Source organism: Zootoca vivipara, chromosome 4, assembly GCF_965207765.1.
Source record: "Zootoca vivipara chromosome 4, rZooViv2.hap1.1, whole genome shotgun sequence".
NCBI classification, from domain to species: domain Eukaryota; kingdom Metazoa; phylum Chordata; class Lepidosauria; order Squamata; family Lacertidae; genus Zootoca; species Zootoca vivipara.
In genome coordinates, this window is record NC_142587.1 from 50,862,961 (window position 1) to 50,874,727 (window position 11,767).

The 11,767-nt window shown below is 44.7% G+C and overlaps 2 protein-coding genes across 8 annotated transcripts in view; one reads left to right on the forward strand and one right to left on the reverse strand.

The window, feature by feature from the left end:
- Positions 1-2,832, reverse strand: part of TTC3 (tetratricopeptide repeat domain 3) — a 56,809-nt gene extending 53,977 nt beyond the window's left edge. The window contains exon 1 of one of the 2 annotated variants that reach the window (XM_035116758.3): positions 2,684-2,832. The gene's annotated coding sequence lies outside the window, so the exon portion shown is untranslated. Of the gene's footprint in view, positions 1-2,674 lie in introns of both variants that reach the window. The other variant, XM_035116757.3, reaches the window with a different exon arrangement.
- A 49-nt stretch (positions 2,833-2,881) lies between these two features.
- On the forward strand, positions 2,882-11,767 carry PIGP (phosphatidylinositol glycan anchor biosynthesis class P). 6 transcript variants are annotated; one of them, XM_035116764.3, is made up of 5 exons: positions 2,882-3,284; positions 6,293-6,393; positions 7,236-7,308; positions 9,511-9,629; positions 11,594-11,767. In XM_035116764.3, exons 2-5 carry the CDS (start codon positions 6,312-6,314, stop codon positions 11,722-11,724), a joined length of 405 nt encoding a protein of 134 aa, XP_034972655.1. In that variant the 5' UTR covers positions 2,882-3,284; positions 6,293-6,311; the 3' UTR covers positions 11,725-11,767. The 6 variants fall into 6 exon arrangements, with proteins under 6 accessions (XP_034972655.1, XP_034972653.1, XP_088524036.1 ...); XM_035116762.3 differs by lacking the exon at positions 2,882-3,284 and adding an exon at positions 4,053-4,305; XM_088667910.1 differs by lacking the exon at positions 2,882-3,284 and adding an exon at positions 4,101-4,240.

The following is an 11,767-nucleotide window of genomic DNA, read 5'->3' on the forward strand; positions in this document are numbered from 1 at the left end:
GGTGAGGAGTATTTTTCAGATTAAGAGCCACATTCCCTTCTGGGAAAGCGTCCTGGGACCACAGGCCAGTGGTTGGAGCAACGAAGGCAAATTTTGCCTCTGTAGTGGGCTAGATTCTCCACACACCCCTCTCTGTCCCTCACCCGAGTAACCAAGTCATCAGCACATTCCAGGTAAGCAAGGCCAGTAAAGGGTATGGCCTACAGAGAGGGGGTGGTGGCCTAAGTCAAGACAGAGGTGCCAGGAGGGCCAGACTGGGCTCCCAGGCAAGAGGTTTCCCACTTCTGCCCATGGTGCAATTCTCCATCACCCTGCCTGGTGAGGTCAGGCTGGTGGGCATGTGGAGCAAGACATTTCTGACCAGTCCCTCCAGGCTTTGGGGCTCCCTCCTCTGGGATAGCCATATGGCCCCTTGCTTTTAGCCTCCTGACACAGGCATAGTGTTAAGATTTTGTTTCACTGAGCATTTTGGGGAGAGGACTAAGTTTTAATTGGATGCAGCGATTCTGCTCTTACCACTTCATTCTCTATTGTTTGGTTGTTTTAGTAGCACTCTTACTAGAATTGTTTATTCCAGTTGTTGCCAACCTCTTTAGGCCTGTAGTCACATTTGCAAACCAGGGAAACGGTATGGGCACTACACAGACCCTGCAACACACCGCTATCTATTCTGTTGGAAACAGCAGAATGCTTCATTCAAGCTGAACTTTAGCAGGGGAAGGGTAACAGACCACTGAAAGGCACATGTGCTTCTATGGGCACCTGAGATCTGTGGGTGAGGGGTGGTATATAAATTTAATAAATAATAATAATGTTGGTGACCCCCTGGTTTATTCTATCATCTCTTTTTAAAATGTATATTTTGGTTACCTTTCTTTAACCAGAAAAGCTAAAATCCAGTCTCCTTTTCTGATCTCTGGTTGTCTCTGTCATTTCCTCCTTCCTTCAAGCTAACATATATTACTGGCAGCAGCACACAGGTTTTTCACTCTCCAGCAATTCACACATTACAGGCTTTCCTGCATATTCATTGACAGAAAACCCAGGTATTCAACTGAGGGTACACTTGACAGGAAGTTGCCAATATTGGTTCTCAGCAGCACGGGCCTATATATGTTTTTCCAAACATGCATTTGTGTAAGTCACACATAGTGGTTTGGGTGCACAGCAGAAAACCTAATGTATGAACTGATTATGAAGAAGTCTCAGTCTACATTATCCTCATTGAACTCTACTCTGAGTAGTCATGACTCTGCAAGTCTGATTTCCTGGCTGCAACATACAGACACTGGCGTCAACCTGCCAGAACCCTCTGAATCACCAACACAAAACAATGCATATTGTTTCTACCTCCACTTGATTGGGCCACAGATGCTTCTACGAAAAGATGAAAATTATCAAAAGAATTAGTATTTGAAAATTATCTGACAGACACGCAGATAGAGAGGAAACATCAATCAGCCCACAGGCCTTATGTTGTAAATTTGAATTTTCTCAAATTTAAAATGGAAGAAATTGTACTTTTAACTGTATAAAGTACTGTACTTCTTTTATAGTAATATATTGTTTGTTGTTTTGGGGGGCTTTGTGGAAAAAAGTAATAAGTCCATTAAAACTAACAGAAATTACATGGTTTTGGGGAATTTTACACATGCAAATAACTCACTCCAATACAAAACTACCCAAACAAAACTACTGTAGCAAGCTCATAACCCAAACATATGCACATCAAAGGGATTTATTTTAAGAAGTTGGCCCTGGCGTATATAATGATGGACACACAAATATAATAGTATTAAGAACTTCCTGTAATGTTTATTTTTTTATGTAATGTTTATTTTTTTCACAACTTGGAGTGTGGTTTGCCTTTCTTCTGCTTTGGAGACAATGATCCAGTTCAAAAAAATTCCTGGAAGATTCTGCACCCATCACTCCATATGGCCACCCTGTGCACAAAGGCACAGATCCAAAAGAAGATACGGTAAGGTTTTAAACAAGGCCTACCCCAAACCTTAATTAAATCGTGCATCACCCCAGAAACACATTATAAAAAATCACCACCATGGGCATAAAGGCGTGGATCTAAAGCACAAATACGTGCATGCGATTGTTACACAGAATGCCTCCAAATCTCCCAGACCCTGCACAGTCATGCAACTATTTAAAAAGTGCCACTCTCAACTTCGGGGACTGGGCTGGGCTGCGTGGTTAACCCTTCAGAATCTGCACTTAGGCATTCGACGGGGGGGTGGGGAGGGCGAGTGTTTATTAGTCCACTTCCAGGTCATCCGAGGAGGAGACTGGAGAGTTTGGCGCCTTCGGAGCGGAATGCCTTACAGCGCCTCTCCAACAGCAGGCCTACTGCTACGAGCCTAATGTTCCCGATTCCGGAGCGGGTGTGGCTGGAAGGAAGCGATCGCCTCGCAGCATTCAGACGTGCACTTAAAAATCACCTTCCCCGGCCACAACAGCCACAGGCTTGGTCGCAATCAATACGGACAAAGGGGCCTTTCGCACACGCACTGTTTGGATGCGAGGCTCCAGCATGGGAGAAAAGTGAACCGCCCAAGAGACTGTGGAGCAGCGGCCAGGCAGGCCAGGAGGCTGGGCCACGCGGATTCCCAAGCAAAGCCCCCCACGCCTCCACCCACTCTCCCGCGCGCACCGGCTGTACCTCTCTCACCGGGCAGACGGGCGAGTCTTTGCGCAGCTTCCGCGCCGCCTCCGCCGCTTTGCTTCTGCTCGGAGAAGCCAACTCCACTCGCTCCGCCTGCTCACTGGCCCCTCGCAAGCGCTGACGTGCTGCTCTGCTCTTCCCTCTCCAACCAATACGCAGGAAAACCCACAGGCGACGCTTCGGTTTCGTTTCCGCTGCTCTCCTGCAATAGAGCGAGAAACATCCCGGAATTGCAACCCCGTAGACTTGGCCCTTTTAAAGACAAAGGAGCGGGGAAATGGAGAGGCGATCCCATTCCCTGGAAGTGGAATCCCTTGGTTCCTTTTAACGATTGGCGGAAGGGTTAGCCGTGTTGCAGCAAAAAAGGCTTGCATATTTGTTATGGCATAAGCTTTCGTGGACTGCGGGCCACTCCATCGGAAGAATGACATGCCAATTTTAATAACTATCCTAAGCTGTGGTTCCTGAAATCTTGTGTTTTGGTTCCTTCTGAAACATACTTTTCTCTGCTCAAGCCCACAGAAAACCAGGATTATAGCTCAGTCTACAGGGTACCCACAGCAACAAAACACAGGGAAGATGCACTTATGAACTCGGATATAATTTTGTAAGTATTGTTTTGTGTGCAAAATGTTTTATGTTTTTGTGTTTAAATGTTTCAAAAATAACACTGCCAACGCCAATACTGAATGTATGAGAAGCGGCTATGCTGAAGAGTGGCTTACAGCAGCCCCCCAAAAGGGCATCCAACCTCTACTTAAAATCCACAGTTGGGACCAACCCAAATATCACAAAAAGGTGACAAGCCTCCAAACACTCCAGAATTCTTTCTCAGGCAGGATGTTGCACAAAGCAAGGGGTAAGGGGGACAAGTAAAAATGCAAAAAGAACCAAAGAATGGGCTAATACTGAAGGCATGAAATTAGTTTATACTCCTAAAAATATGGAGGCTCTCGACACACTTAGGTGACCTTTTTATTGAGCCCATTTAAAGTATTGTCCAACACTGGATTCGGAATGCTTTTTGTATGGACTCGAAGCAACACGACTACCTTTGCAATTCATGTGCCTCGAACTACAAAGGGTATTATGGCATATTAAAGGCTAACACTTTTATGGTATAACTTTCAAAGGCCAAAAGTACAGACAGTGAGAATTCAGTTAGAGCCTACTTGTGGGCAAACATAAGCGTAGGGACCTTTTTTTTAAAAAAAAAAAACACAGTAATGTAGTGATAGATGCCCAAAGAAACAGCTTGCTAACTCCGAGGTGACTTAACATCCGCAACGGAACGATCAACGAGTCTATTATTCGAAGCATAGAGATAGAAATGGTTAGCATTGCACAGCTTCCATTTCCGGTAAAAATAATAATGAAAACCGCCATTAGCTGTGATTCCCTAAGCGGGCTCAGAATGGCGCCTCTGCCTCCCTTTGGCATATCTATAGGGAGCCCGCACCCCTTTACATCGGAAGGAAGAGCCGAAAGATGGTTCAAATTGCCGACCAGGAAGGCTAAGAGGGGCTGCGGCGCAGTTGTGCGAAGGGTTGGAGCATCTCTAAGGTCTCCTGGCTGAAGTTTGTGGGCTGGAGAGACTCACACGCTTGCCCAACTTCCGGCTGAATTTGGCGAGTTTTCATCTGGCGGGTTCGCTAAGGGGGAGAAGCAGCAAGCCGGGACTGCGCCGGAGTCAGTGGGACTATCGACGCCTGCAGTCGGTTGAAAGATGGATTTGGGTGGGTGGGTGTCTGCGAGGGCAGTTTAACGAGACAGTTGCAATCCTAGGTGGGTTATGAAGGGGACACTTTTTTCTCTCTCTTGGAAATCCAATCCAGGCATCGATAGAGATTGATGAGTTCAGGGCGGGTTTTTAACTGGGAAGGGGCGGCGAATATTTTACAGCATTTTTAAAACAACACCATGCCTGCTTTTGGGTGTAGTGCGGTGGTTAGAGAGTTAGGACTAGGTTTGGGGACCAGGTTCAAATTCGGAAGTGCCCATAGCTCGCTTGCTTTGCATGAGGAAGACGGTTCCAGGTTCCGTTCCCCAGCATCTGTATGTAGGGGTGGGAATAATCCTGCTCGAAACCCTGGGAGTCCTATGCAAGGCAATGGTGACAGCGATTAGCTCGATGATCCAAGAGTTTGACTCTGTCTAAGGCAGCTTCCTGCCCCTGTTCAGCCGTGAAGACCTGGGCACAGTCATTCTCTCTTAGCCTAACCTGCCTTACAGGATTGTTGTGAAAATATTTTTCAAGAAAAGAAAAGGAGGGGTGAGAAAACCATGTATGCTGCCCTTAGCTCCTTGAAGGACAGGGAGGATATAAATTTTAAAAAATAGTAACTTCCAGTTGCCTTTATAGGGTGATGCATATATTGGGGTGGCTGTGTAGCAGTGCTGGTTCCCCTCTTTGGAATTTTTATCATTCAGAGTCCCAAAGCTGCTTTCTTACTGGGAGGAGTGAGTGAGGACACAGACTACTGCAGTAAAGAGAATAGATGGAGGAAGATTTTGATTCCTCTGTGATGCAATAAGAGAATTTATATAAAGCTTAGAAGTGTTGCTTGTGCATGAGGTGAACTCACAACAAAAACAATTGCATATTAAAAAATCAAACTAATAATTTGAGCTAAGAATTACCACAGGACTGAGTTCCAGGACCTGCTTTTGGTATCAAGGCTCAGAAGGAGACACGCCCTATGTGCAAAGTGCCCTAAAATCATTGAATATCCATGATTAATGGAAGACTTCTGTGACATCTGAGTCTGACAAGGGTCTCAGACCATGACTGTCTAAAGTTAGAAAGTGCAGCTTACCCTTGGGGAAGCGCATAGGCCAGTGCTTGACCGTCACAGATAAGAAAGATTTCATAGAAATTTGGGAAACTGACTTACACTGAGTCAGACTGTTGGTCCATCTACTTCAATATTGCCTAAACTGACTGGCAGCAGCTCTCCAGAGTTTCAGACACTGGACATGGTAGAGGTACCAGGGATTGAATCAGAGATGTTCTTCAGGCAAAGCTGATATTCTACCATTGAGCTATAGTTCTTCCGTGCTTTATATTTGGTGTTTGCAAACCAGTCACTTAAATATGAGTAGCCTTTATTCACTGCAGGTCTGCCTTTTAGTCTCCCCCCACCCCCAAAAAGAAACCCACTTTGTGGTCGTAGAAAACAGTTCTCATAAATAGCTTAGAAAGTTGTTGGTTTTAATACAAAGTTTAATGAATGATAAGAAACCATGAAGCTGTTAAAACTGTTCATAGTCCCCTTTTGGTGGGGACTATTAGGTGTTTGGAAGTGAAATGATTTGTAATTGCACATTAGCATAAACTGAAGTATTTGAATTTGTAACCAACATTGCCCTGGATGCAGCTGAGAGTAAGCTAACTTTTCATATGTATGATTAAGTGTTTTTTTGTAACTTGCCATCTTGCATCCAACCAAAACAGGAGTGATGCCTGGTTTGTATCTCTTGTATACTTGCAACTGTTTTCCACAGTTTCACTTCTTCAGTTGGTGGGGAAATTTATTTGAGAGCAGTGCCTTGTTGATGGAGGGAGAATGCTAACACAACAAAATACTAATGGTCTTTCCCCCCACTCCTAAATAGATAAATAGAAGACAGCAGCATGGTTGAAAACTCACCGGCCCCATTGCCAGAAAGAGCTATATATGGCTTTGTTCTGTATTTAGGATCCCAGTTCATATTTAGTAAGTATATTTCTTTGTTCAGTAACTCATTTTAGCCCAATCCTCCTTTCCACAGTTGTGACTGAAATATAAGAAGACACCTTGGGCAACCTGGTTATTTCACTATTAACCTCTTATTTCACCTTATAATCAACCACTTACACCTTTTCATAGTTCCAAGACTTTAAAGTGTGATGATGGTAAGGAGGATGTCAATACTGAAAACAAAAGTGCTTGGGGATCATAACCAATTAGGCTTGCTGGGTTGAGACTGTGTGAGGGTTGCTAGACCTCTTGAGGAGCCACATAAGATTGTACAGTACTGTAAAGATAAAGCTCATTGATTTATAGGACTTATTCCCAGATAAGTGAGCATAGGATTGCATTCAAATATGTGGGAATTGCTTCTAAGTAGTCATGCACAGAATCTAAATGAACAGGTTACAGGGAAGCCTTCTTTTGAATCCTCAGTTTTATGTGTTGTACTTTGCCTTCATTTGAAAGCACTTGATCAATATTTTTATTGTTCTAAAACACGCAATCTTTTGAACTTGTCTTGTCATTCAGCCATTTGAATAACTTTAGCTCTTCACTGTTAGAAGCTGCTAAGTGGCTGATGACGTGTGATAGACTTCCCCCTTCTCTGCCCAAGAACCTAACCCTATTCATTTTTACTTGAAGTACGTATATTGCAGCACTGTAGTGGTCTTTCATCCAGATAGATATTAGCCAGATCAGAATCTAATAACCGGCAATAACAGTCTTTCCAGTGACAGCCAGGCCAGATGCAAGCTTGACTGCTTTATTCTAGGAGATCATATCACATCTGCCATTGCCCTTTTCTTCCTTCTTGTTTTATGCAGTGTTGTACCTTGTCTGGGCCTATATACCTGAATCCTGGCTGTTCTCATGGGGGTTAACATACTGGCCTCAAAAGTAGGTTTGAATACTTTTTCACACGAAATGTCTTTCATGTCAGTAGACCTCAGTTAAATAGAGAATAACGGTTTCTGTACATTTTGCCTTATATATCTCAAGTTATACAAATACTGGAAACATACTTTTTTTTTAAAAAAAAATGAAAGCTGAGAATTCATGGGAGGGGGGAGGCTGCTACTGCTCCCTTTTCCAGCACTAGGCTCTGGCAGGGGACACATCCATGGCTAGTCAGAGGCTTCTGGAAAGCCTATCATAGCAGACCATGAAGGCATGGCATTCCACCCTTCCCCAAAAATAGACTGTCCCAAGCACCTGATATTCAGAGGCAGTATGTTTTTGAAATGATTTCTTGGAGCCATCAAGGCTAAGAGCCATTGATGTCCTTGTTCTCATGACATTTGCCTAACTTTTTTTTTAAAAAAAGCCTTCCAAGAAAGTGACAATCGCCACATCCTGTGCCAGCAAATTCCATAGATTAACCATCCTATATAATAATGTCCAAGTTGTCCCTGCGTCCAAGCTGTCCCGTGTGTCCCTGGGTCACTGCGCATGTGCGCTAGGGATACAGGGATTGGACAGCAGAGACTGCGCGCGCGCACTCTCCCCCCCTCTGCCTCCTCCAACCGCCGCTCCCGCCGGACACCGCCTCACTGCAGGGCACGTCAGGGAAGCGAGGGTGGAGGCCGGCGAAGGCCTCCTCACAACCCTCCCTGGCCTGTGAGAGGAGCGGCGGTTGGAGGAGGCAGGGGGGGAAGAGTGTGCGCGTCCTTCCTGTCGGCGGCTGGGGGAGAGGAAGGAAGGAGGAGAAAGCAGCGCTTTCTCCTCCTCCGTTCCTGTCCCCCTGCCGCCGACAGCAAGGACGGGTCCCAGGGTTCGGAGAAGCGCTGCGCAAGCGCTTCTCCTAACCCTGGGATGTCTGCTTCCTGTCGGCGGCTGCGGGAGAGGAACGGAGGAGGAGAAAGCAGCGCTTTCCCCTCCTCTGTTCCTGTCCCCCTGCCGCCGACAGCAAGGACAGGTCCCAGGGTTCGGAAAAGCGCTGCGCAAGCGCTTCTCCTAACCCTGGGATGTCTGCTTCCTGTCGGCGGCTGCGGGAGAGGAACGGAGGAGGAGAAGGCAGCGCTTTCCCCTCCTCTGTTCCTGTCCCCCTGCCGCCGACAGCAAGGACAGGTCCCAGGGTTCGGAGAAGCGCTGCGCAAGCGCTTCTCCTAACCGTGGGATGTCTGCTTCCTGTCGGCGGCTGCGGGAGAGGAACGGAGGAGGAGAAGGCAGCGCTTTCTCCTCCTCCGTTCCTGTCCCCCTGCCGCCGACAGCAAGGACAGGTCCCAGGGTTCGGAGAAGGGCTGCGCAAGCGCTTCTCCGAACCCCAGGATGTTCTAGCGCCCGTTATTAAACGGGCTGAAAACCACTAGTTCTTAATCAAGTCACTCTTGTGTGATGAGAGATGGAGACTCGTTTTGGGAACTCTTGCTCTACTGTTTGGGCGTTCTCTAACTAAGTCATGCTGTGAACAGACCCACCGAAATCAGTAGACCTACTCAAAAGTATAATTACCATTAGATACCAACACTTCTTAAGGACCCAGGTGGCGCTGTGGTTAAATCACTGAGCCTAGGGCTTGCTGATCAGAAGGTTGGTGGTTCGAATCCCTGTGACGGGGTGAGCTCCCGTTGCTTGGTCCCAGCTCCTGCCAACCTAGCAGTTCGAAAGCACGTCAAAATGCAAGTAGATAAATAGGAACCGCTACAGCGGGAAGGTAAACGGCGTTTCCATGTGCTGCTCTGGTTTGCCAGAAGCGGCTTTGTCATGCTGGCCACATGACCTGGAAGCTATACGCCGGCTCCCTCGGCCAATAATGCGAGATGAGCGCGCAACCCCAGAGTCGGTCACGACTGGACCTAATGGTCAGGGGTCCCTTTACCTTTACCTTTACCAACACTTCTTAATTTTTAAAATTTCTATCCTGTCCTCTGCCCCTTTTGACTTGTTTCCGAAATTAAAAGGCGCCAAACATGCCCCACAGGGAAGCTGCTCCAGCCTTAGTCATTTTGCTTGCTCTTTTTTGTACCATTTTCTCCAGCACCACACCATCATCTTTGAAATGTGGCCTTACTTCATTTAGTGCTTGAAATGATTTCTGCTGTATGTTTCCTTCTGTATACAACACTACTTAAGGTAACTGTTTTTACCTCCATTTCATAGGTTCTGGGCTGTTGCTTTGCCTGTCTACCTTTTAGTTAGCGTGGGAATAGGCTATGTACTCCTCTTTGGTATTAACATGATCGGTACTGCTCCACTGAATTCCACACACACCATTACAGGTAAGGATGCTGACAAGGACTGCAAGTAATACACTCATAATACTATTTTTAGCTGCTTACAATACAGTCATATCTTGGTTTTCGAACAGCTTAGTTCTCAAACATTTTGGCTCCCGAGCGTCGCAAACCCAGAAGTGACTGTTCCAGTTTGCAAACTATTTTTGGAAGCCAAACATCCGGCGGGGCTTCTGCGTCTTCTGATTGGCTGCAGGAGCTTCCTGCAGCCAATCAGAAGCCGTGCTTTGGTTTCCGAACATTTTGGAAGTTGAACAGACACCTGGAAAGGATTCCATTTGACTTCCAAGGTACAACTGTACTTGTTTTTATTGTGGGACAAGGATCTCCACGTCCCTAAAAACTTTAACAAATTATGAGGTGTTTTGATTTGATTTTTCTCTCATGTACTTTTCATGGTACATGACTTGTGAGCGCTGGGGGCTGAATAGGCATTGCATGGTTGACCATGCCTTCTCCTGCTCCCCCACAACAGTTTTCAAAGGGTAGTGTAAAAACATACACCTAAAAAAACAGAAAGGAAATCAGAACATTATAAACAAGAGAAAACTTTGGAGAAAACAGTATTACCCTACAACAGATGTGCAAAAGAGTTAATAAAAGCATCAAGATTTCCGTGGGCTGATCATATTGTGGGCAATGCTGAAATGGATGTGATCCTGCAACTTGTACCCCCTCTTCAAACAACCTGCACCTATACTTGATTATAGTTTAAAATATCTACTCATGGGTCTGGTTCATACAATGATGTACTTGTAGAGTAATTTTTATCATCAGTATGGTTTTTGTCATTTGCATTTGTAAGAAATTACTTTCATCAACACATGCTGCTTTACACATAGGTAAAAGGCTTTCCACTGAATTAACTCAAGAGTTTCTGTATTCCATCAATAGATTATGATATATCACATGATACCTTTCCTACTTTGCCCATCTATATACTGAGGAAAATGGCACGTTACTAGCCTCCTACTTGAAAATGTTAGTGGGGAATCATTTCTGGTATTAAACATGATAATAATAATAATAATAATTTATTATTTATAACTGGATACTCCATCTATCTATCATCTATCTATTTATTAGAGAGCATCCAGGCTTATTTTAAAAATAAATAAAATTAAATACCATGTTAAGAGAGCGAGATTTAAAGGCCAGGGAGAATAAAAGCCAAAGGATTGTTGTGTTGGTTCCAGGTAGACCTCTGTGGGATAGAAATTCCACAAAGGAGGTGCTGCTACTGAGAAGGTTTTAATCATCCACCTTACCACTGATGGGGTGGGGACACTTGGAGGTGAACTTCCAAAGGTGGCTTCAACACAGTACAGTTCCATTCTTGTGTGGAGATTAAGTTCTGGGAAACCCACACATGAGATGAGAGCATCCCAGCGTTTGGTAAGCAAGTCAGAGAGATGAAAAGCTCTTTCTGTGCCAGGAAAACCCAGCACAAAAGGAGCTTTTCAGTTCTCTGTCTTGCATGCAATTAATTTGTGGGATTTCAACCAGCCTTTTGGAAGGTATGGTTTAAATGGCAAGTGGGTTCTTACAGAAAGAAGTGTTGAATGTTGTTTCCCTACCTTTTAAAAAAGTCCTTCCTTGTAGAAACTACTGTCTTGGAAAGATGACTATCTTAGGCTACACTTAGTGGAAGTAAAACATTAAATTATCAATCCCACAGCCTGCATTTTGAAGTAGTACAGTCCCCAAAGGATTATCCCACTTTTTCTGAATATATAGGTCATTCCTTAGTCTCTGGTTCTCACATGGTAAAGCTGTATACTGATTTTGTATGGTGGACTGCAAAGGTTTTGGAAATTTGGAGTTGATGGGCTGGCTTATTAGAGGAATCATTAATATATCTTGCTGTAAAACTACTTCCTTGTGAAAAAGTATTTTCTTAAGTATGACCAAAGCATGATGTATCTTATTTTTCCTTACATTTTCTGCAGACCACTACGCAAAAAATCAGAAATGGAAAAAACCACAAGAAGACGCTATCCCTGCATTAAGAGATATTCCTATCAGTGAAGTAAACAAAATGTTTTTCTTGTCTGACACAAAAGACTGTCATAGAAACTAATTGAAGAAAAAGCATTTTTTTAAATAAAAAAACCCCAAACTTA